General features: G+C 42.1%; 1 protein-coding gene across 4 annotated transcripts in view; it reads right to left on the bottom strand.

The window, feature by feature from the left end:
- Positions 1-8,375: 8,375 nt before the first annotated feature.
- The window catches only part of SACM1L (SAC1 like phosphatidylinositide phosphatase), a 55,741-nt gene continuing 40,214 nt past the window's right edge, over positions 8,376-23,902 (bottom strand). For all 4 annotated transcript variants that reach the window (XM_016940888.4, XM_016940890.4, XM_016940891.4 and 1 more), the window contains 9 exons: positions 22,418-22,497; positions 21,649-21,747; positions 18,407-18,545; positions 16,132-16,201; positions 15,940-16,012; positions 15,113-15,206; positions 14,911-15,003; positions 14,137-14,194; positions 8,376-10,255 (listed from right to left, as the gene is read on the bottom strand). In XM_016940888.4, the coding sequence (XP_016796377.1) occupies positions 10,119-10,255; positions 14,137-14,194; positions 14,911-15,003; positions 15,113-15,206; positions 15,940-16,012; positions 16,132-16,201; positions 18,407-18,545; positions 21,649-21,747; positions 22,418-22,497 (843 nt within the window). In that variant the 3' untranslated portion in view covers positions 8,376-10,118. The remainder of the gene's footprint in view (positions 10,256-14,136; positions 14,195-14,910; positions 15,004-15,112; positions 15,207-15,939; positions 16,013-16,131; positions 16,202-18,406; positions 18,546-21,648; positions 21,748-22,417; positions 22,498-23,902) is intronic.

Raw genomic sequence — 23,902 nt, 5'->3', positions numbered from 1 at the left:
GAACACAAGAATCTGGAGGTTGGGTTACGTCTGGGCCAGAAATATACATTTGGGAGTTACAGTGGAGAGATGCTATTTAAAGCCACAGGTCTAACTAAATGAGGTCATCCAGGGTGAGTATACACGAAGAAGAGGGCCTGCGACCAAGGCCTACAGGAACTCCAATGTGTTTTCGGACATGGCCACATGTGATTTTCCACCTCTCCCACGGAGGGATAGGGTCTGTGTATTTAGGTGGGCTTGTGATTGCTTCAACCAAAAGAATATGATGGAAGGAACACCATTTGACATTCAAGGCTAGATCATGTGGCCATGCAGCTTCAACCTGGTTTGTTGGAACATTCACTTGGGGAGCCCTAAGTTGCCATGAATGAAGCCCCACCACCCTGAGGCTGCTGTACTCCAGCTCACAGGACCAGCTGAGTCCACCTTCCAGCCATGCCTGGGCACCAGACAAGCTTGGGCCAGACAGACCAGCCCATCTGTCAAATGAATGCCACTGAGTCACCTCCATCAGTGCCATCTGGAACAGAAGAATCACCCAGCCAAACTCTGCCTGAATTCCTGACTCACAGCATTGTGAAGTAGAGAGGAGAGATCAACAAGGAATGGAGCAGCCAGGTGTGGTGGCTCACACCTGTCATCCCAACACTGGGAGGCCCAAGCCAGCGGATCGCTTGAGGCCAGGAACTCGAGACCAGCCTGGGCAACATGGCAAAACCTCGTCTCTACAAAAAATACAAAAATTAGCCAAGCCTGGTGATGCATGCCTGGAGTCCCAGCTATTTGGGAGGCTGAGGTGAGAGGATCATTTAAGCCTGGGAAGCAGAGGTTGCACCACTGTGCTCCAGCCTGGGTGACAGACCCAAGAACCTGTCTCAAAACAAAAAACAAAAACAAAACCCAGGAGAATGTGTGGTCCCAGGAGCTCAGAGAGAACATCATAAATTCTGCTAAACATGACTTACCACTTACACTTTCTACTTTTCCTAATGTTAGTCTATATTTGAACCCAACTATAATAGGAGCTTGATTTGGGACATAAAATGTTAACACAGTATTTTAGTGGTTACTTTACTTTAGGTTTGTACAACTAGAATAAAGGGCAATAGGCATGCATCACTGAAAATGTTGAATGGAGAAAGAGGAACACCTGAACCTTTGACTAAACAAAAACAAAAAGCAAATTCATGCTCAGAATAATCTACCAAGGCAAGTGTTAGGAACAAACAGATCATCTAACTCCTTCACCTGGGACCAGGGAATTCACTTAAACGTGTCACAGCCCCTTACTAATTGGTCCCCCAGTGAGAGCACATCATGGAGCCTCTGCATGGATGTCCAGCCCAGAGGAACGAGGCCAGAGGCAGGAAAGGATGAGAGCTGGACACCAGGGAAGACTCCCCACTCGTAGACTTACCCGGATCTCTCAGCAGGTGTGTGCAGATGTGCATGTGTGTGTGCATGGCTCTTAAGGAATTACCACCTGGATGAAATTTTAAAAATTTATAATTGAGGGGCCATCAGATTCAACACTCACGTGAGGTACAAATAGATTATAGCCCATGTTTCTCAGCTTCAAGGCCAGAGTAGTCACGTCCATGCTGGCCTTTCACAAAATGAATCCCATGGAAGGCTGGTCCTATGAGATGCTCTAGGAACAAAAGATTCTACAGGCTACAAAGCTTGGGTGCTGCTGCACGGCCGATACCTCCTCTAGGAGAGTCACTTTTCAAACCTCTGACCAAAGTCCTGCAGGTTAGATAACTCTGTGTAATTCAGTGTTTGCATACAGTTGTCACTAGAGATCCACCATCAGAAAACAAGTGTTAACACAGAGAACCCACATTACTCCAAAACTGCACTGCAGGTCAGGAAAATGCATGGCATCAAAGCTGTCTGCCTAACAGATGGAGGAGCCCAGGGCTCATGGCAGGGACAGAACCATCCAACAAGATGCGTTCTCAGCACTGAAAACATACCAGCAAATAGATGAGAATAGAAAGCCCCAACACCCACAAGTAGAGCGGACCTGAGAGACGATAGGGGTGGCACTGCAGGCCAGGAGGGACAAGATTCAACAACATTCTCAGCAACTGGCTAACTCTACAGGAAAAAGAACACTGGACTCTTGTCAGATGACATCATATGGTCTTACATAAGCACAAAATGTGCTAGGAAAATACTGGTCAATTCAGCACCATTTATACACTTTCATCAAAAGTCATCATAAGAAAATGAAAAGACAAGCTAAAAACAGAGAGAAGATATTTGTAGTATATTAACTAACAGATAATTATTCTCTAAAATATAAAGAATGTCAAAACTATGAAAAGATGCTCAATCTCATTAGTGATCTGAGAAATGCCAAAAGGAGATACGATTTTTATACCTACTGGATTAAAAAGTTAGGAAGTCTGACAGTGCCAAGCATTGGTGATAATGTGGAACTGGGAGCAATATAAATGGCACAAGCAATTTAGAAAAGAATTTCATGTTACCTTATATATTTCAGGCTTATAATTCTACCACTGAGCATGGAGCATAGAGAAATAATTTCCTGTGTGAGCTGGAGACATATACAATACTCACAGCAGTACTTAGTGCAAAAACAAACAACCAAAAACAACCAGAATATCCATCAATATTAGACTAGACAAAAAATGATTTGTGACCGTCATAAATAGATCCAAATGAATACATATATTGTAATACATTCATTCAAAGTAAACAACAGTTGGCCAGGCGCAGTGGCTCACGCCTGTAATCCCAGCACTTTGGGAGGCCAAGGCGGGTGGACCACTTGAGGCCAAAAGTTTGAGACCAGCCTGGCCAACATGGTGAAACCCTGTCTCTACTAAAAATACAAAAATTAGCTGGGCGTGGTGTCGCATGCCTGTAATCCCAGCTACTCGGGAGGCTGAGGCAGCACAATTGCTTGAATCCGGGAGGCGGAGGTTGCAGTGAGCTATTGCACCACTGCACTCCAGCCTGGGTGACAGACAGAAACCCTGTCTCAAACAAACAAACAAACAAACAAACAAGGCAGACAACAACAGGGTGGACTCCAGCTATAACCGTCAGTGTAGATGAATCTTAGAGCAATGCTGAATTTAAAGGCCAGCTGTATCATGCATATGGAATGATGCCATTTCTAGACACTTCAAAAACAAGCAAAACGAAACAATACAGATATTACATATACATTATATAGATAGATATTATGTATCTAGGGATACATACTATGTACTAAACTAGGAAGAAATGCAAGGCTAGTGGTCATCTCTGGGAAGAGGTAGGGATGGCAGTGGGAAGGAGACCATGGGCTTCCAAGGTGCAAGTTCTGTTCTCCCCAGTCATGATCCAGATGCCCAAAAGCATACAGAGGGAAACAGTAAAGCTTTAGATTGAGGTGGAATATTGAATTCTTACAAGCTAGGTGCCCTTCCCAACACTCCTTCCAAAGAAGGAAACATAGCCAGGAGTTAAGGATAATAGCAGAGTTGTGCCCTGGCTCTGGGGAACTCAACTAGCTGCCTTGGATAGGGTGTTCATGGTACACCTGCTGTGTCTATGTCCCTCCTCTCCCTCCTTCATCCTTCCCTCCCCCTCTTTCTTTCTCGGGCTAATTTGCTACACAGCATTAGATAACCAGAACACCTAGGTCCTAGCATAAGCCCCACCTCCTCCAGGAAGCCACCTGACTCCCTCCAGCAATAGCTCTGCACTTCACCTTTGTATTCTCTCCTTTCTGACTATGGTCAGCAGACTTCTAAGACGGCCCCCAAAGATTGCCACCTGGTATTCATGTGCTCATGTTATCTCCTCCTCTTGAATGAGCTGGACCTAGTGACTTCTAGTGCACAGAATGTGGTAAAAGTGATGGGATAACAATTTCCAGATTAAGTTATAAAAGACACTGTGGGCTGGGTGCGGTGGTTCACGCCTGTAATCCCAGCACTTTGGGAGGCTGAGGCGGGTAGATCACCTGATGTCAGGAGTTCGAGACCAGCCTGGCCAAGATGGTGAAACCCCGTCTCTACTAAAAATAGAAAAATTAGCTGGGCATGGTGGCAGGCGCCTGTAATCCCAGCTACTTGGGAGGCTGAGGCAGGAGAATCGCTTGAACCTGGGAGGCGGAGGTTGCAGTGAGCAGAGATCACGCCATCGCACTCCAGCCTGGGGGACAAGAGCGAGACTTTGTCTCAAAAAAAAAAAAAAAAAGACAAGACACTGCGACTTCCTCCTTGTTAGCAGACTCTCTCTTGCTGACTTGATGAAACAAGTTGCCATGTTGAACAGGCCCATGTGGCAAGGAATTGAGGGAGAGTTTCAGCTAACAGCCAGCAAGTGGACCAGTCCAACAGCCCACAAGGAACTGAATCCTGCTGATATGATTTGGCTGTGTCCCCACCCAAATCTCATCTTGAATTCCCATGTGCTGTGGGTGGCACCCAGTGGGAGATAATTGAATCATGGGAGTGGTTTTAGTGGTAGTGAATAAGTCTCATGAGATCTGATGGTTTTATCAGAGGTTTCCACTTTTGAGTCTTCCTCATTCTCTCACTTTTTGCCTGCCACCAACCACGTAAGACGTGACTTGCTCTTCCTTGCCTTCCACCATGATTGTGAGGCTTCCCCAGCCACTTGGAACTGTAAGTCCAGTTAAACCTCTTTCTTTTGTAAATTGCTCAGTCTCATGTATGTCTTTATCAGCAGTGTGAAAACAAACTAATACACCTGCCAACAACGAGAGTGATCTTTAAAGTGGATCCTGCTCCAGCTGAACCTTGACTGGCGCCTGTGGGAGACCCTCAAATGGGGGACAGAGCTAAATCGTGCCCAAATTCCTGACCTACAGGAACTGTGAGATGATAAATACGAATAAATAGGGGTTGCTTTAAGCCAGTAAGTTTTGGAGTAATTTGTTATGCAGTGATAGATGCACTGAGGTCATTCAGAGCTGGAACGTATCATACATCCCCTGCAGTCCCTGGTTGGGAGCACAAGGACACCTCATTAATTCTCAAATTAATGACCAAATTTTGAAATTATTTCACTAAGAAACTGGAGAAATGAATTATGGGAAGACAATATTTTAAATATTTACCCTAATTTATCCTGAGATTATATATATATAAAAAAATATAATTATATAATTTATCCTCAAGAGAGATATATATGTTTATATATATATATATATATTTATATGTTTTCTGATCCACTGTCAGAAAACAACTGTTATTACAGAGAACCCACATTACTCCAAAAGTGCTCCAAAGTTCAGCTGGTGAGAGAGAGAGAACGAGATTGAGCACATGGGATTAAGAGCGAGCCATTTCCAAGGAATTTCATCTCACTTCCCACATGAGTGAGAGTCCTCCTAATGTTACAGGATCTTTGGGGTGTTGGTTTTCTGGCTGGAAACCTCTGTGGCCAGGGGTGCCTTTGCCCGTGTTTTGTTCAGGCCTGCTGGGCTTGTTCCGCCCACTCAGCCTGGCAGGCTGAGCTCGGCTAACATTACGGGCCTGGATCCCATGCCTGCCAAGGGCAAGTCAGGTATGGAGCAGCAAGGGGTATGTAAGCATGGGGCCCAGCCACTGCAGTTACACACACCGGCTGCTGCAGTGGGGCAGGCAGCTCCAAGTGCTGGCATGGGTGCAGGCTCTCTGCAAGGCTGCAGCTGGCCAAGGCATGCATGCAAGCAGCTTCCACGGCTGCCAGTGCGGAAGACGGTAGTGCCCAGAAGCTTGGAGATGCTAGGAACTGCAGGACCCCAAAGAGGGAGTCACAGCCCTGACTCAGGGAACTCCCAGGTCTGGGTTCCCTGAAGGGCTGCAGGTCTTCTCTCCTTCGCGCACAATGTGGTGAGCAAGGGGCATTTCAGCCCTGTTTGTTATAGCTCTTTTAGCCTCACCATTTGGCGGGTCCTGAGTTCTTGTCCTGTGGCCAGGAAGAATGAAGTATGTGGACAAGTGGAGGATGAGCAAGATGAAGAGGAGCTTTATCGAGTGATAGAACAGCTCAGAGGAGACCTGCAGGGAGTACCTCCTTTCCGCAGCCAGGGTGTTCCGATAAGTGTTCAGCTCCTAGCAGAGAGGGTAGCTGCTCTCTCCAGGCAGGTCATCCCAAGTGTTCAGCTATCAGCAGAGCGGGTAGCTCTTCTCTGCAGCTGGTTGTCCCATTGTCTCTGCTCTGCTTTGGCTGAGCCCAGGGCCTTTCTGGGCCTCAGGAGGGAGAAACTGAATATGCCAATTGGTCCGTGGGCAGCCATAGGTGGGACCAGAAAAGGCACAAGTTCCCATTCCAGTCAGGTCCACAGAACTGGCAGCCCAGTCCCCAGCTTCCAGGCCGTCCGTGGCCTGAAGGTGGGGCCTCACCAGGGACCCGCCCCTTTCTGCCCAGGAGCCTGCCTCCTGCAGCCATCCATGGTGCCCAGACTGCTTGACCAAGGGGCACCTGCAGGTCAGCACCGAGACACCCTTAGCCTCCCCGTTTCCCCTCCCCTCCACCAGTGCTTGTTGGTGCCCAAAGTCCAGAGGGGGCCGACGTGGCAGGAGGCTGGCTTTTCAGTGCTGCCCCAAGTGTGCACACACCCTGCTGAGCTGTGACAATGCCCGGCTTCGGCTCCAACCCCACTCTGAGATCTGGCTCCCGAGGGTGCACAGTGCGGATACCCAGGTCCTGTGCCTGGGAAGGCGAGTCTCCCACCTGCTCCATGGACGTGCAGGCAGCTCTGGCCACGCCTCCTCGCAGTCTGCGGTAGGGGTTCGGGTTCCTTGCTGGGCCCATGCTGGCATCTGAGGCAAGAGTGACGTCACCACAAGTTCTTCCTGTGGTCCCAGTGCTCAGGGGTGGCCTAGGGCTCTCCCTTGCCTGGCTCACAGCCCTGCCCAGCAGGAGTGCCTCCAGGAGTGGATTGCAGGCCCTGGGCCTGGTCCTAGGGAGCATCAGGCTCAGCGGTCACCCCGCTGTGAGGCAGACCCTGGGGATCCGGCCCTGGGAAATCCTGCAGAGCCTCCTCCCAAGGCGCAGGAATCCGGCGCCAGTCAGCAGGAAGGGCGCGGTGGCCGTGCCACTGGCTGTGTCCCCAAAGTGAGCACCGCTCCCACTTCCCACTCCAGGCCCCCAAAGGACAGCCCCAGCTCCGCGCCCCAGGCGCGGCCCCCGTGCTCCATGTGCAAGCATGGCACCACCCCAGGCCCAGCTCCACCTGTGGCCCTTCTCTGCCTGCTCCTCCATGCACAATCACGCTGCTCCCCTGCCGGCAGGCAACTCAACCTGGCCCCATTGCGGCAGCCCCCCGGGAGACAGGCTCCAGGGGTATCCCTGCAGCAGGCTCCGGGGACTGTCCGCCCTCCTGGCAACAGCAAGCAACAGTGGTGGTAACGCGGACCAGGGTCCAGAGCAGTGGTGGCTCCAGGCCTGGAGGCAGGCCCCACTCGGCCACACAGGGGTGGGGGCGGTGCAGTCGGCTGCCGCAGGGACACGGGGCACAGGGAACGTGGGGCACAGGGGTCTCACCATCACCACTGCTGCTCCTGCAGCCACCACTCACACCTCCCTGCTACGGCCGGCACAATGGCAGCAGCCACTCCAGACGGCCCACTGGTGCCATCACTAGGTACCAATGTGTTTCCATCACGATTTCCCTCATGCTGACACCTTCCTGTGGAGGTGTCATTTTCTAATAAGCAATATTTTCCCACATCAGCTGGGATTCATAACATTTTGAAAAACAAATTACAATTTGAAGGTGGGGGACACCTTTTTATGGACATTACACTTTACTAAATATTTCCCTGGGTTTCTCTATAACTAAAAATAAAAACTATAAGGAGACACAAAATTTCTTAAGTGATCATAACTGGAAAGCAAAATTGCAGAAGCTACTGATTTTCTTGCTTACTCTAATTTTTCTATGATGATCATGCATTGCTTTGTGTATTAATTTGTCTTCACACTGCTGTAAAGAACTACCTGAGACTGGGTAACATATAAAGAAAAGAGGTTTGACTCACAGTTCCGCATGGCTGGGGAGGCCTCACAAAACTTCATCATGGCAGAAGCTGAAGGGAAAGCAAAGCACATCTTAACACGGTGGCAGGAAAGTGAGCGAGCAAGGGGGTAAATGCCAAACACTTTTAAACCATCAGACCTCGTGCAAACTCATGAAAACAGCATGGGGGAAACCATCCCCCATGATCCAACCACCTCCCACCAGGTACCTCCCTCAACACGTAGGGATTACAATTTGAGATGAGATTTGGGTGGGTGGGGACACAGAGCCAAACCGTATCATTTTGCATGATTTTTAGCATTCTAAGATCAAAAAGAAAAACATCACTTTCAAAGTACATGAATGATACCAATAATAGAAAAGAATATGACATTTTATTTTCACTTATGGACATACAGTACATGAATTTAGAAATAAAATCGTCGCAGGATTCTGAAATACTGATACCTTAAGATCTAACACACTGATATTAGTCCATTCCCCACAAAGCAGCCACATTAGCAGTTCAGATTTGGTCTTTGTTGTAGCTGTTGACATTAAGTTCTTTAAGTGAAATGCCCAGCAGCATTTAAATAATATTTTACAGCAGACATGAACTAAGTTTCAATATTCCATCTTTGGAACAAATTATGCTTATTTACATGTTAACAGGTGGCTATATTTACTTACCCTATTGTGAGTTTAATGACTGATTTTAAACTACAGAGGGTTTTCCAGCTATTATTTCCTTTAGAGTTTCTAAAAGTAACGACTTATATTAATGTTTTATAAAAGATAATGATGAAAAAAAGGTAATGCTGAAATAAAGGCGCTTTTAGAAATATTTAAGGACAACATAAGGTATTAATATTGGAAAAAAACTGTACATATTTTCAAGCACAACACTGAAATATTGCAGCAGTGTTTAACTGAATTGTTTTAAAATAGTGGTAATTATACTACCTTACATACCGTTCTAATATTTAAATCTCTTAATTACAATTTGAATATACAATCTGACTTACAATTAGAACTATGCACAGTTTCCGAAGCATATTTTTCAGGTTTGTTTTTGCACAAAAATTAACGTTTAAGTTGGTCCTTGATTTGGAGTACTATAACTACCTGGAAGCACTAAGTTTTAGACACATTCATTGATAGTCAACAAAATCCTTGACAGAGTGAAAAACATCAAGAGTACCATGCGAGAAAAAGCAGCTGTTACCCTCCAAGTGCAATATGAAATCTAGAACAAGACCCTCTCAGAGGCCTGCGTGTCTCAATGAGTGACCCTCAAAGAAACCAAAATGTATAGGAGGAAGTAGCTGACCAGTCATGGGCATCTTTCACATTGGGATAATCTTTAAAACAGAGGCAGTTTTGGACCTCTAGCGTAAGAGATAGACTTTACATTCTTTGATTTTATTTACACTTTTTTAAAAAGATAAAGTATATCTGAATTCTCTCATCACAGCTAAACTGCTGGTGCACTGGCAGTTCAAGCTGATTAAAGTCATGAGGCAGCCCACCAGAGACTTTAAAGAACCCCAGACCTCATCCTCCTCTTTCCTATCATGAAGTCACAGACTGTCTCATCAAACTACTTGATGTCTGTAAGAGACTTACATTTTATAAACACAGTTAGCTTATTACTGAACTTTTAAGAAAAGTCCAAAGATGTGTGGAAAAGTATGCCTGCTAATAGTGACCGCTTCTACAATGACAATAATGAAACTGAGCTACAAAAATAATTTTGCTGTTTTAAATAATGAAAGGAGCTAGGTTTTTAAAATATATTACTTATTCTGCAACAGCTAATTAAATTGACAATCAATAGAATACAATGAACAGATTCAGCTTCCATTCTGCAAGCTGAATTCAGGTTATATTTTAATTACAGAATAGCTTCAAATTATAAATCTAACTGTCCCAATAGTAAAGAGACCATCAAGGCAGTAACATCAGATCAATTCTGTCATCATCCTGCATGGAGCACAAGATGTGCTTTTGGATAAAGGCATTAAAAAGACCTTGGGCTGATGTGGAAAGCGGGTCAGTAAAGACTCCAGTTCTGCACAATGGAATCTTCCAAGCCAAGCCGCTTTCCACAAATACAAATTCAGTCTATCTTTTCTTTCTGGACCAGTCTGGGAGCATCAACAAAATCTTTGCCATTGTAAAGAATGATAAAAAATGTTCCAATGCTTGCAACTCCCCAGAAGAGCACATAGGCCAGTGTTTCTGTCCAAGTGTCACCTGTTGATATTAAGAAACAAAAAGCTAAATAAGTCGTTTGTTGATATCAGACCCAGTTTTCAGCTGTTTAGCACATTTTGGCAACATTAAAGTTTACTAGCACATTCACAGGAAAAATATAAGAACCTCTTAATTAAGGTTTAAACCAGTGGTTCTCAAACCCTGGCTAGTACCAGAATCTTCTGCAGGGCTTGATAAAGCATCAACTGTTGGGCCCCAGGAATCTGCATTCTAGCAAGTTCCTAGTACCCAGGTGATGCTGATGCTACCGATCAAGAGGCTACACTTTGAGAACCACTGGACTAAATGATTTCATATTATATTATACAAATAATAATGATCACTTTTAGTATATTTTAATAATACAAATAACTATTAAGTTTAATTCATAGTTCTATAACAGATATGAGCTATTGTCAAAATACCTGCACAAAAAATTTAATAGAATATTCATAAATACCAAACATAAGTTATACATAACTTTTCTGAAGTTATGTATATTTTGTAGAGTATTTTTTGCATATACACAAATATATAAAACAAAAGTCAATAACATTTTCTTTAGAGATGGGGTCTTGCTGTGTTGCCCAGGCTAGAGTGCAGTGGCTATTCACAAGCACCATTCCACTACTGATCAGCATGAAAGTTTTGTCCTGCTGTTTCCAACCTGTACTAGTTCACCATTCCTTAGGCAACCTGGTGATCTCCTGTTCAAAGAGGTCACCATATGATGCTGAACTTAGTGTGGACATCCGATCAGCATAACACACTACAGACCAGAACTCCTGGGCTCAAGTGATCCTCCCACTTCAGCCTCCTGAGTAGCTGGGACTATAGGCACACACCACAGCACCCAGCCAATAACATATTTTAATGACATATTTAACCCAACTCTGCTGATATGCATTTTCCAAAGTCCGAAGTTCATAAAGGTTAGCAGCAGGCCGGTGGGCAAAGATCTACTTTGTTTTACTCCTTGAATAGCTGAACCTAGAGAATAGCTTCTCTCTCTGCAACACTACTGGCCTCATTTGCAGAAGGAGAAATACATACAGGGAATGACGGCCAGTGAGCACACCACGGAAGAAACTAGCATCCAGACTCCTTCCTAACAAGCCCTCAGAGATCATGCTACATTTGTTTTCTATTCTCTTTGAAAACCACAGCAGGAGCTAGAAATCAGATATTACCATAACCAAACATCACAAAGTTCATTATAAGAATAAACTGACATGAGAAGTTACCATCCACAGCATCCAATCTCTTTTTACTCAAAATATACTCGAATTTGCATAATTGCTCATTTTCATGGCTCTGAAGTTTAAAATTCTTCTTGGACAAAAGAAGAAGGGCAGTTCCTTGTTAGCCACTCTGCTGGACACTCCCTAAAGGAATCATCCGTTTCATTCAAGCAGAGTTCTTGGTCTTGACTTTCCTGCCTCTCCAGAGGTTCTTTAAGTAAATGTGGGTATAGTCACAACAACAAAATGAACTAATTTAACAGTAGAGTGGCTCCCCAAAAATGGCATGCGCTGGGCAGTGTTTTCAGGAAAGAAGGCAGAGGATCTAGAGAGGAAATGAAAGCAGGGCTGGCCGCTGAGGAACCGGCACATGCTGCCTCTTCCTTCCTGCCCTAAAACCTGCAGTCATGTCCCAGGCAATACCTGTGCTTCAACCTGTTTTTGTATTGTAAGGTAAGAATGGTTTTTACATTTTTAAATGGTTATAAACACAAAAACAAAGAATGTACAGCCATCCATAAAGACAAAAATATTTACTACCTGGCTCTTTACAGAAAAATTTTGCTAACTATAATAATAATAAGATGGCTCTTTCTTTCCCCCTACGCAACATTTCAGCATTTAGTTAAAACTATGTCACGACTGTCTACAGGGCTGAGCACTGAGGGGAATACAGAGATGAACAGGTAACTGAGCCTCCCTATCAAAAAGGTGACAGAATTAGTGGTGGTGGTGGAGTGAGTCCTTAATTCAGCAAACATTTACTGAGGGCTCACTATATCCTGGACAAAGGAGATAAAACAATGAGTAAGACACAGTCTTTACCTTCAAAAAGTTGCTGATCCAGTGAAAAAAACAAACAAGTATGCAAATCATTACCATCCAAAAAGAAATACACACTGGGTATGTCAGGTACACCAAAGAGGTATACCACCTCTGAAAAATAACTCCCTATGTATTAATGAGGTTAAAAGAGGAAAGTGCTGGGAGAGAGGACCAGGAGTGCTGTGGAAATCCAGATAGAAGGTGAAGACTTCTGTGTGGGAGAGACACTCTGTGAGAGGGGAGCATATGAATGGTGCCCTGAGGATGGTGGAATTCAGACAGGCAGAGAGAGGTTGGCTCAACGAATTCAGGATAGAGGATGAAGGCTGGAAGGTGCCTCTTCTTTCAGAGTGACTAGGATTGCATCTCCAAGGTCCAATACACCAAGTCTCAGACTCAAACCTCCAAAGTACAGGACATTACTCAAAGGAGAATAAAGAATACATTCTTCTCACTTTAATCTTAAATGCTTTATTAACTCAGTAACATAGCAAAATATTAAGAGAAAAAAGAAAACCAGTAAAGACCTTGTCTCCTCAGGTTCTCAGGCAATTTTACTCTCAACCTTTAAAATTTAATAAGTAATATCTTAATCCATTAACATTTATTTGAGTTGGTTAAACTATACATCCATAAATGGAATACTTTGCAGCCATTAGCAATTAAGAACATGGGAAAACATACTGCTCAGTGAAAAAAAGCAGATAATGAAAATACATATCTCACTTTTGAAAAAAAATCACAGACACTTATAAAGATTAAAACATCAAAATGTTAAGAGTGGTTAGCTTCTCTCTCAAAGGTATGATGATAAATAATATTTTCTCCTTTTCTGCCTACGTGTGTTTTCTATAATTACTATGTATTACTTTGGTAATGTGAAAGGAAAATAAAATCTCAGGACTCCAAATTTACTATGCCAAAGGAAAAAGTTAAACTTGGGAACTGAGTCTCACAAAACTACCCTCCTTTTGTTCCTAAGTAGACAGCTGCAAAGATAGTGGGCCACATATCCTTACAGATGGCCACCCTCACAAACTGTCACAAGCAAATTCCTTGTGGGCCCCAAAATCTTTACCCTAAAAGACAGTCCTGTTGAATCTCCCTCACCCTGACAATGTAAATTAACACTTTATTTTCACAGGTATGGGACAAAGACAAGACTAGAAAATCATCCCTCCGCCCACCCCAAAACAAATGCAGATCTGACTTCTTTATCTACTCTATGTTTACTTTGTCTTACATAAAATGCAGATTTACTGAGCAGGAGATGAATGCATAATTGACTGTTCCTCTACCCCGTCCTTTCACATGTAACATGGATTCAGTGAGTGCTAATCAAAGCCTCACAAGAATGTGACCACTTATCTTACTACCTACCCTCCCCTTTTGTTTCCATTCCTCCTTCCTCTCCTGTACACTCTTTCCCCATTTAATACTGAAGTCCTTAAAACCCTCTTTGGAAAAAGCACAAGATACTGATCCTACTGTATCTTGTGTCTCTTTTCCCTGGGCAGTTCCTCAACCTTGGCAAATTAAGCCTCTAAACTGACTGAGACCTGTCTCAGACACTCATTGGTTTACAGTAATAAGAAAAACATGTTTTTAAAATCTGAGGTTAAAAAAAACGACAACCATCAAACTACTAGGTATGTTATTTTTCTTCCTGTCACATCTAATGACAATCTAATGTCACATCCACTTTACCCATTAAATTTAATAGGGAAACATCAAGTGTTCGGTGAACTCAAAAACTTAAGATGTTGTAAAAGAAAGGTCAACATTCTAAGAAACAAATGTGTGGAGCAGACTTACCAGCCATAAGCAAACAGATAATGCACATTGAAAAGGCAACAACCATGATGATAGGCAACTGGAAAAGACAATAGAAAGAGATCATCATTTAAGAATGCTAATCAATGGCAGCAAAATCAGTTGTGCATGCATTGCTTGGGAAAAGAATAAAACTCATCTGTCAGCTAATACACAGCTAATATCTTTTGTCAACAAAACATTATCATTTATGGGTTCAATCACAACTGCCCTAGACTTTAGATGGGGGATGTGGTAAGATCGGAAGAAGCATGCTTTTGCTCCAAGCCAAAGGGTGCTAAATGGAAGGAGGATGCCCAGATGAGGACCTAGAACACTAGGCCTCCCTTCCATTCCAGGGCACTTGACACACTGGAAAGAAAATCCAGAGCGGCTCTTGCAGGGTCTGGTGAACAGAGGAGTCAAAAAGGAGAGAAGCATCAAAAATAAACTTTGCCTTCCATGTAACACGTTTGTCTCTGGCAATTCCCTCAATGTAAGAGAATTGAAGTTTTCCTGAAATGAGAAAGCTTCCACATTCCCTTTGCTTATGTTACTTCACATGAAAAGGATGTGTGAGACAGTCTGAGGAAAAGAAAACAAATGCTCCACCAGTTACTGTACTCCTCAGCCTGACCTCTTTGGAAAACCTAAGTATTTATATTTCATGTAATGAAATATAAAACAACATATAACGTTTTAAATTGAGACTGAAACCATCTATACCTTCAGACACAATGCTTTTAAAAACTTGAAAAATACAAAATGGTGTCTTACAGCCAGGAATTTCCAATCCCTTGGAACACTTAAAGGACTATGAGATTCTAATTCATCCACTGAATAGTTTCCAAGAAATAAGTCTATGGAATCCTAGAACAGAAAGGAAGAAATTCGTAAACTCAGCGTGAGATAACATTAGTGATGAACAATGCAAAGATACAACCGCCTAATGCCAGGAAAGCATCAAATACAAACTTACTTGTCTAAATCCATCGGAAAAGTTGTTCTTATAATATCGTATCATTGAGTTCCAGCCATCCATTATAAGTCCCAAATGAGTTCTCTTTCCAGTTCTGGTTAAAGAGGTTAAGTTTTAAGTTACAGGTTTGTACCCTGAATTCTCACACTGTTTTATGGCCAATAAGCATAAGGTATAGAAATAAGTGAGTGACAGATTTTAAAAACTATCCCTGAAAATATAGATACTTCACAAAAGAAATCACTTGTAGGTCCAAGAAATACCTATTTTCTTTCTAAAATATTACCAAAGGAGGCACAAAGAAACATACTAATTCCAGTTGCAAAGACAAGAAATATGAAGAGAAATACATAGCCCAGGTTAAGTGGTAGGACACAGCAAAGCAAACAGACTAGAAATCTTATTCTGCTCCCAGGGAACCCACACAGCAGAAAAAGAGCCACTGCATGCATAATACATTCAAAATGTTCTCATTAATGTCCTCATTACTCAGTGTGGTCTTTGAAAGCAGCATCAGCATCACCTGGGTGCTTTTTAGAGCACATCTCAAGACTGGTGCTTCAGGTACACGGTAAGGTCTGAGGAGCACTGTGGAGCGGTGGCTCTCAACCCTCCCCAAGCATCAGAATCTCCCAGGGTGGCTAAGAACACACCAGTACCCGGGCCTCACTTCCCAGAAATCCTGACTCCACAGGTCTCAAGTGAGGCCCAGATGCTGGAGTCTTGCTGCTGTTGCTGCTGCTGTCTGAAAGCTGCCCAGGTGATTTTTAAAAGCACCAGGACTGTGAACTACTGATGTGGAATGCTATTTTAAAAGCATGGCTTGCCTGGTAAAGTCAGTCTTCAAGGCACCAGTTCCCGCATATTGCTTGGCACAAGCATTTGCGTTGTCAGCCCAGGCTGTAGAAAAAAGTAAAAACAGCTGATAATTATTAAGATGACAAACAAAGTTCTAAATCCAGAATATTAATTTATTTCAAAATCTGAGCAACTTTGTCTATATTAAAGAAATGACCTACCATTTTTATAAATCTTCTCAAATTCATCTTGTTCTTCAAGCTTTTGTCCCACATGCAAAACTCCTAGTCTCTGGAATAAAAAACCACACCCAGATTTATGTACAATAGATTTTAGCAGACATGGTTTAGGAAGAAAAAGCAGTCCCCAAATTTTATCTCATGGTGCCTGGTTGCTGGATGCAGGCCAGAAATGTCTGTTGTCTATAGGGGGCCCCAGCTCGCAGCAGCCCTCTCCTGCCCAGGGCAGACTGCAAAGCCTCTCCTGAGGGCACCTTTGCCTTGCAGCCCCTGCACTCCCTTGAGGGATAGCAGCAGGACTATACTCAGGGAGAGGGTCAGAAGGGAGAGTGAAAGCTGCTATAGGATTCCAGCCGCTACTTCCTCCCTCCCTCTTACCCCCAGTCTTCCACTGCCTCTACCCCTTGAGACCCCCTCATATGCATCATCCCTCAACTTCTTCACCCCTGAGTCACCCCAGCCTTACCCTCTGTCCCAGGGACCTTTAAGAATCTGATGAGTGCCAGCTAATCTACCTCCCCAAAAGTGCACACACACAGACACAGAATATCCCAGGGTTGCTGGGCCCCCTGAATCCCCTCTATGGACTCCCTTTTGGAGACCACCAACCACAGATGACAAGTCCCTGCCTTGTCTCAGACCATCACCTCTGAGAACGACTATCTTCACTGCTTACCTCAGATGACACCTCATCTCCACCTCAGAAGGAGTCATTCCCACCCTCAGACACAGCACAGGAGCCACCTTGGTGACCTTTAGCTGGGTAAGAACTCTGCCTTCACTGGCAGACTTGGAGAGGCACAAGTAGACAGCCCCTACACTAGTAGGCAAAGCTGCTGGAGAGGCTCCTGCCCCCACTCTCTGAAGGTTGGTTAGGTTTCATAATACTATATATAGCATGTAAAATTGTAAAATATGGATTGCAGAGCCTAGTCAAGTAAGTTTTGGTTAATCAGCCATGGAACCAAACCATTCCTAATATTGTTTCTATTAAAAACTACACTTAGAAGACCTTCCAACAGACGAGGACATAGCACAATACAAACTACAGACTACTCCAACAGGGACAGCACTCCTCTGGCAGGTGCGACTTTAAGATTCAAGAACAATTCATTCTGAAGGGGTATTTTACCTCCAAAATTTCTTTCTCGGTATCATACAATTGTCAGAAATAAAGTTGAATGCTTACTAATTACCTGAACAGGAAACCATGTGGTATGCATTTTGTCTGCCCCTCACAACAAATGCCAATGTGATTTAAAAATTGGGGCTCTACATCTTTTTCATTCCAAATATACACAGAAGAAAAAAACTATTTTTCTCAACAGCATAGTCTAGTGGTAAAGCAAAGCTGTGTCAGAAACTTTTTACTTTGGAGTCAATATTCCTTGCTAGTAATAAGAGAGAGATAAATAGAAACAATCTTGAGGTGCTACTTTTGTATTAATGAAATAGAAAAAAAAGAGGCTAGACACAGTGGCTCAAGCCTGTAATCCCAGCACTTTGGGAGCTGAGGCAGGTAGACTGCTTGAGCCCAGGGGTTTGAGACCAACCTGGGCAACATGGTGAAATCCTGTCTCTACAAAAAAATACAAAAATTAGCCAGGTGTGGTGACACATGCCTGTAGCCCCAGCTTTGTGGGAGGCTGAGTTAGTAGGATGGCTTGAGCCCAGGAGGCAGAGGTTGCAGCAAGCCGAGACTGCACCACTGCACTCCAGCCTGGGCAACAGAGCCAGACACTTTCTCAAGGAAAAACAAAAAAAAAAATTAAAATATCGAATGCTGGAAAGAGTTCAATGAAATGGATTTATTCATTGTTGGTGTCAGTGTAAACTGGTATGATGCTCTTGGAAAATAATATATTTATTCTCTTTAACCCAGTAATTCCACTTCTAGGAATTAACATGAAGGAAATAATTCAAGTTAATAATAACATATACAGATATATTCTCTACGGTGTTATTTATAAACCAAAAATGTAGCAATCTGAATGGCTTAGTAAATTACGGCACAACAATACAACCATCAGAAACTGTGATTACATAAATGCTAAGGGAAAATGGCAAAAGTGAAAACTGTGCATACACAGACTGACCCTAGTTATAGAAAATGTGATATCCATGGGCAAGACACAAAAATAAAAAGAGCTGGGTTAGGGTGTGGGCAATGTGAATATTTTTTGTTACTGGGTTTTAAAGATGTTTAATTTTTTGCTGTGTTGTTTTTCAATTAAAAAAAAAAAAAAAGCATTCGCACCTGAAGTTGGGCCTGAAGTGAACGACGAGCTAACAAACTCTGGATCACATTGGTTCTATCTAGACAATCCATGCAATTGCTTCGGAACACGCCTTCCTGGTTTGCCACCACCTGGCCAGCAGAGTCCACTAGAAAATAACTAAAACATATTTGTATAAACACTCTCATACCAAAGTAGGTCAGATTTACTAAGGACTTAACTCTTATAACATGGGTCTCATTTCAGTGACATTATTAAAAACTGTAAATTAAAAGGTCAGACAGGAATGTGTAGTCAGGCATATGTGATTATCCTAGACCAAAAAGAAGTCTAAATGGCTGAGGCAAGACAGCTCCCCATCCAAAAAATGGCTGAAGATTAGAGATCATCTCACCCCAAAGATGTGAAAAAGTAAAGTTAAGAGTATTAAAAAGGTTGCTGTGCAAATCAATCATGTTTCCCAAAGCCAGATGAGGGTTTCCTCTAACATAATTATTCCAACTATATCCCTAGATGTCAGGGCTTTATGATTCATATACTATCTTTAGAATCCTCTGGGTTGCTTGTGAAAAAAGATTCCTGGCCTTGAGATCAACTGAATCAGAATCTCTGAGGCAAGGATTGAATATTTTGCATTAAAAATACTTTTAGCTGGGCGTGGTGGCGCGTGCCTGTAATCCCAGCTACTTGGGAGGCTGAGGTGGAAGGATTACTTGAGCTCAGGAGTTCGAGACCAGCCTGGACAACATAACGAGTCCCTGCCTCTAAAAGAACAAAAACGTAGCCAGGCATGGTGGTGCATACCTGTAGTCAGAAGGCTAAAGTGGGAGGATCACTTGAGCTCAAGGGTTAAAGGCTGCAGTGAACTATGATCACACCACTGCACTCCAGCCTGGGTGACAGATCTATATCCTGTATCTAAATTTAAAAAAAATTTAAAAAAATACTTTAAAATATTTTTTTCTTTTTCTTTTTCTTTTTTTTTTTTTTTGAGATGGAATCTCCCTCCGTCACCCAGACTGAAGCACAGTGGCATGATCTCAGCTCACTCCAACCTCTGCCTCCCAGGTTCAAGTGATTCTCCTGCCTCAGCCTCCTGAGTAGCTGCGATTACAGGCACCCACCACCATGACCGGCTAATTTTTGTATTTTTAGTACAGATGGGGTTTTGCCATGTTGGCCAAGCTGGTCTTGAACTCCTGACCTCAGGTGATCCGTCTGCCTTGGCTTCCCAAAGTGCTGGGATTACAGGCGTGAGCCACAGCCCCCAGCCAAAAAAAAAAAAAAAAAAAAAAAATTCTTAAATGGGTAATACATGCAAATAGTACAAGATTTATAAAGAACAATTAGGTATTATTTGAAAAATCAGTTTCCCTTCCTCCCCTTAAACACCCAGATGTCTGCACTGCAACCATCCACAGTTACCAGTTCCCATGTTTTCTTTAACAAGCTCCTTGATAATTCTATAAATTCAAAAATCTGACAACACACAGTGTGGTGGTTAAGAATATGGATGCAGGAAGCAAACCATCTGTTTGCTAGCCTTAGCATCATACGCAACTTACTAACTGTAGAACTTTAAATAGTAAGCTTTTTCATCCACAAAATGGAGGTAACAGCAGCACCACCATTAGGCTTCTCTAAGGTTTGAATGAGATAACACATAATGCACATAAAGTACTTAGCATAGTGTATGGAACACAGCAAACAATGAATACTGGATAATGTTAACTATTGAAACTATTCTCCAAAATCCAAGAGGAGGAAGAAAATGCAACAGATTCATCAAGGGCTAAATACAAATCATGACCTCAAGAATAAAAGCGTGGAAGAATGTGTTAGGATGAAAAATCTACATATGGATCATGCAGAATTGGTAAGGTTCGTTTAGAGTTGGTGTACATATATATGTGTGTGCAAGGGTGTGTATGTGTGTTCGTACCCCATTAATACTTATAAAATCCTAGATATGTTATAAATATTATTGCTTAAACTATACAGTAAGTTATCATCTTCACTTTACAAATGAAGAAACTGAAGTCTGAAAATAACTAAGTGGCCCTGGGTCATATTACTACTAAGAGAAAAACTTAAATTCAAACCAAGGTGTGTTGGATCCCAAAGCCCAGATTCTTTCCACTACCCCAAAAACCCTTAGAAAAAAGTCTCGAGAGATCATCTGAAAGTCACCAGTGAAAGCTCTGCTCTCCCTGTGGACCACAGTGAACAGCAACGAACACAAACTCTGGAGTCAACTCTCCTTCTTTCTTACACTCTTGTACGGCAGCAGTTAATGGGTGAACCCAAGGAACTACCTCCTCCAACAACATGCCAGGGCCAGCCAATGTTTTCTCTAATTGCCCAACAACAGGAGGTCAATTTCCCTTCTGTGTTCGTGACAAAACCTCACAGAAAAAAAGCAGATTTAAATAACTGTAGTTGATTACCTAATGTATATAAAAAGATATTTTTGAAAACTGAGCAAATGTCTATCCAAGAGGTTTTACTATATTATTGTGTAACAAATTAAAAAGTGCATTTGGGTTGCCAGGTTTAGAACCATCACACACAGGCAGAAGAAAATGGTAGTACGATTTACAGATTCCTTCTTCTGGCTTTAAAATCGGTAAAGACTGACACGCATAGAGTATGGTAAACCTGAACCAATATGATAACATAGTACTGCAAAGACATTCAGACCCTTTGATCCATTAATCCTACTCTGAAGAATTTTTTTAAAGAAATAATTTAACAGATGTAAAATATATATAATGATTCATGGCACCACAATCTTTCATGATAGAAAGAGGAAAGGAAATAAACCAGGTGCTCAGGGTGAAGAAAAGCACTTTCTTAGAACTATGTTATGATAAAACAGAATACAGAAAAGCCATTAAACACTATCATTACAGACACTGTACAGGTTAACAACAAAATACTTGTGATAGAATGTCTAGTGGAAACAACAATACAAAATAGTAGTAAACCAAGTTCAACTATATAAAAATTTGTAAATGTGTGGTAGATAATTTATAAAAATATGAAGATATCTGGCCTTGGGTCATTTTTAAGAATTCAAAAATATTTTGAAGTCACCAAGTCTCATCTTTCCAGTAAAGAAATTAAAAATAATAAAATAGTACAGACAAGCAATGACAATCCAATGAACTGTATTTGTAAGTCTGCTGGATGACGCATAATAAAATATGACTGATATATATACCTCTTCCCTCTACCTCCTTAAGGAAATAATATAGCTTACCTTAATTCATCTTGCATTTCTGCTACCTGATCCAATAAAATACTTAGTCGATCCCATCTCATATTTTTACATTCCTTATGGAAGTCAAAGGCAATGTATCTACCAAAAGAAAAGATATTCAGAAACCGACCAGAGATCATTCATTTTCCTTCTATTAGTAATACCTTCATAAGCTGATTTTCCTCTTTATATCAGTGCATACGTATTTCTTGGGAACACTAGAACCTCCTTCACTCTGGGTTTATCACTATACATATACTACATGCACACACACACCCCTTCTCATGCTCATACCTAGCAGAGGAAAATATATATATATGATACGTGCAGATATAAACATGAAAATATATGCATATATCTATCCTCACAGGTTCTTCTGGGGCCCTCAGGAGGAGTAGAGGAGAAACGCAACAAATGCTAGTGAAGTAAGCTCAAGTACAGCAATCAGGTATGCACTGCAAAGAGGCCTAGTCCAAATTCCTTAAGACAATTCTAGTGGCAAAGTATTATCTATGGAAACTCTCTGGAGCACAAAGCCTCAATGAGGGAATTTTAATCAGAGACTAAACTCAAAACCTGACTGAAAAGAAGTTATTCTGCAACATAAATTATGCTAGAGAAATTTCAAGCCAACAAAATATCATGCTTTGATCTACTATTGAAAAAAATTCAAGCTGAAACATATGTCTAGTGAGCTCTATGTAATCATGCATATATGTAAGTGCACATCTGATCTGAAAAGACCTGCAACAGATTTCTAGTGAGGTACCTCATCATTCCACTTCCCAAAGAAGACACCATTGTTGCAAATGTCTGCTCAAGTGGCTTCTCCGAGCCCTTCTGGTTAATCTGTAAAAAATTTCAAACACCATAGTTTTCAGTTTATTTCAAAGGAGAGAGTGGTATCAGAAAAAGGACAAACTAGGAAGCTCTAAGCTCTCATCATTCTCCCACAGAAACATCAAAAAAACCCAGAAGCTGTCTGAGCCAACTTTGTAGGAGCTCTGAAAAACGATTAAAGGTTTTATAGTAACCCACCCAAGCACCCAATAAAGAAAAAGTCACTTTCAAAATGGTGGGAAAGTTTTGTGGCATTTAACTTGTCCTTGACCCAGCCCCTCCCCAGAGTGGTGACAACCTTAGTCTTACAAGGGAATAACCGGGTTCTCAGTTCCCCTCATCAAACTAGAGGAGGCAGACCAGACCTTATTTGCATATAATTGTGTACATCTGTTGTAACATGAAAGACTAACTCATCTCTGTCCCACATATCTCTGAACACGGGCAGTAAAAATGGTGACCACTGCTTGTAAAAGCTACAAGAGGAACATAAACCAATGGATGCCTGAGGCAAAAAATTCTGGATGGAGACATACAATAGACCATCTAAAGGCTGGAGAAGAAGCTTTGTGATATTCTTAGGAAATTAGGACTTTCAAAAGCAGCCATGTATATGAAGGAGTTTTGAAGGCCACCCACATAACCAGGCAAGATGCTTGCTGAGAAGAGTCCTGAGAAGACCTTAAACCTTTACCACAGACTGATCCCTAGGCTCACAGCAAGCCTGGCTACTCAGTAAAGGACTGCCCCAGCATACAGCAAGTCTGCAAAGAATGGGGGACAGGGTTGTTCTCTGATTTTTGCTTTCTTTTTTTGTTAGTTTGTCTATTTCAGTTCTTGGAATTCAATGAAACCTGTCAAAACAGCTGAATAGAAGCAAAAGGAACAGACCTCAGTGAACATACACAGTAAGAAAGTTTTGGCAAAAATAGTTTGGAAAAGTCTCAAAAAAAAAAAAAGGATTAGCAGAGTCTTTAACAATCAAATAAAACAAAAAAAACCCCAGCAAACCATAGGGGAAAAGGAGACTCTGACTTCCAGAGTTATGATATTATGATAATCAAACATATAATTAAAAAAAAAAAATCACAGGTACAAAAATAAACAGAAAAACATGACTCATTCAATGGAACATAAGAAATTGACAGAAACTGTTCCTGTGGAAGCCAAGACAGGACTTGGCTTATTAGACAAAGACTAGACTTATTAGACAAAGACTTTAAAGCAACTGTCTTAAAAACACTCAAAGAGCTAAGGGGAAACACAGACAAACAACTAAAAGAAATCAGGAAAACAATACATAAACAAAATGAGGATATCAACAAAGATAGAAAAATTATTATAAGAAGCCAAAAAATAATTCTGGAGCAAAAGAGTACAAAAAGTGAAATAAAATATTTAGCACTATGGGAAT

This window comes from Pan troglodytes, chromosome 2 (assembly GCF_028858775.2).
Source record: "Pan troglodytes isolate AG18354 chromosome 2, NHGRI_mPanTro3-v2.0_pri, whole genome shotgun sequence".
NCBI lineage: Eukaryota > Metazoa > Chordata > Mammalia > Primates > Hominidae > Pan > Pan troglodytes.
This window is presented reverse-complemented; position numbering and strand designations above follow the sequence as displayed.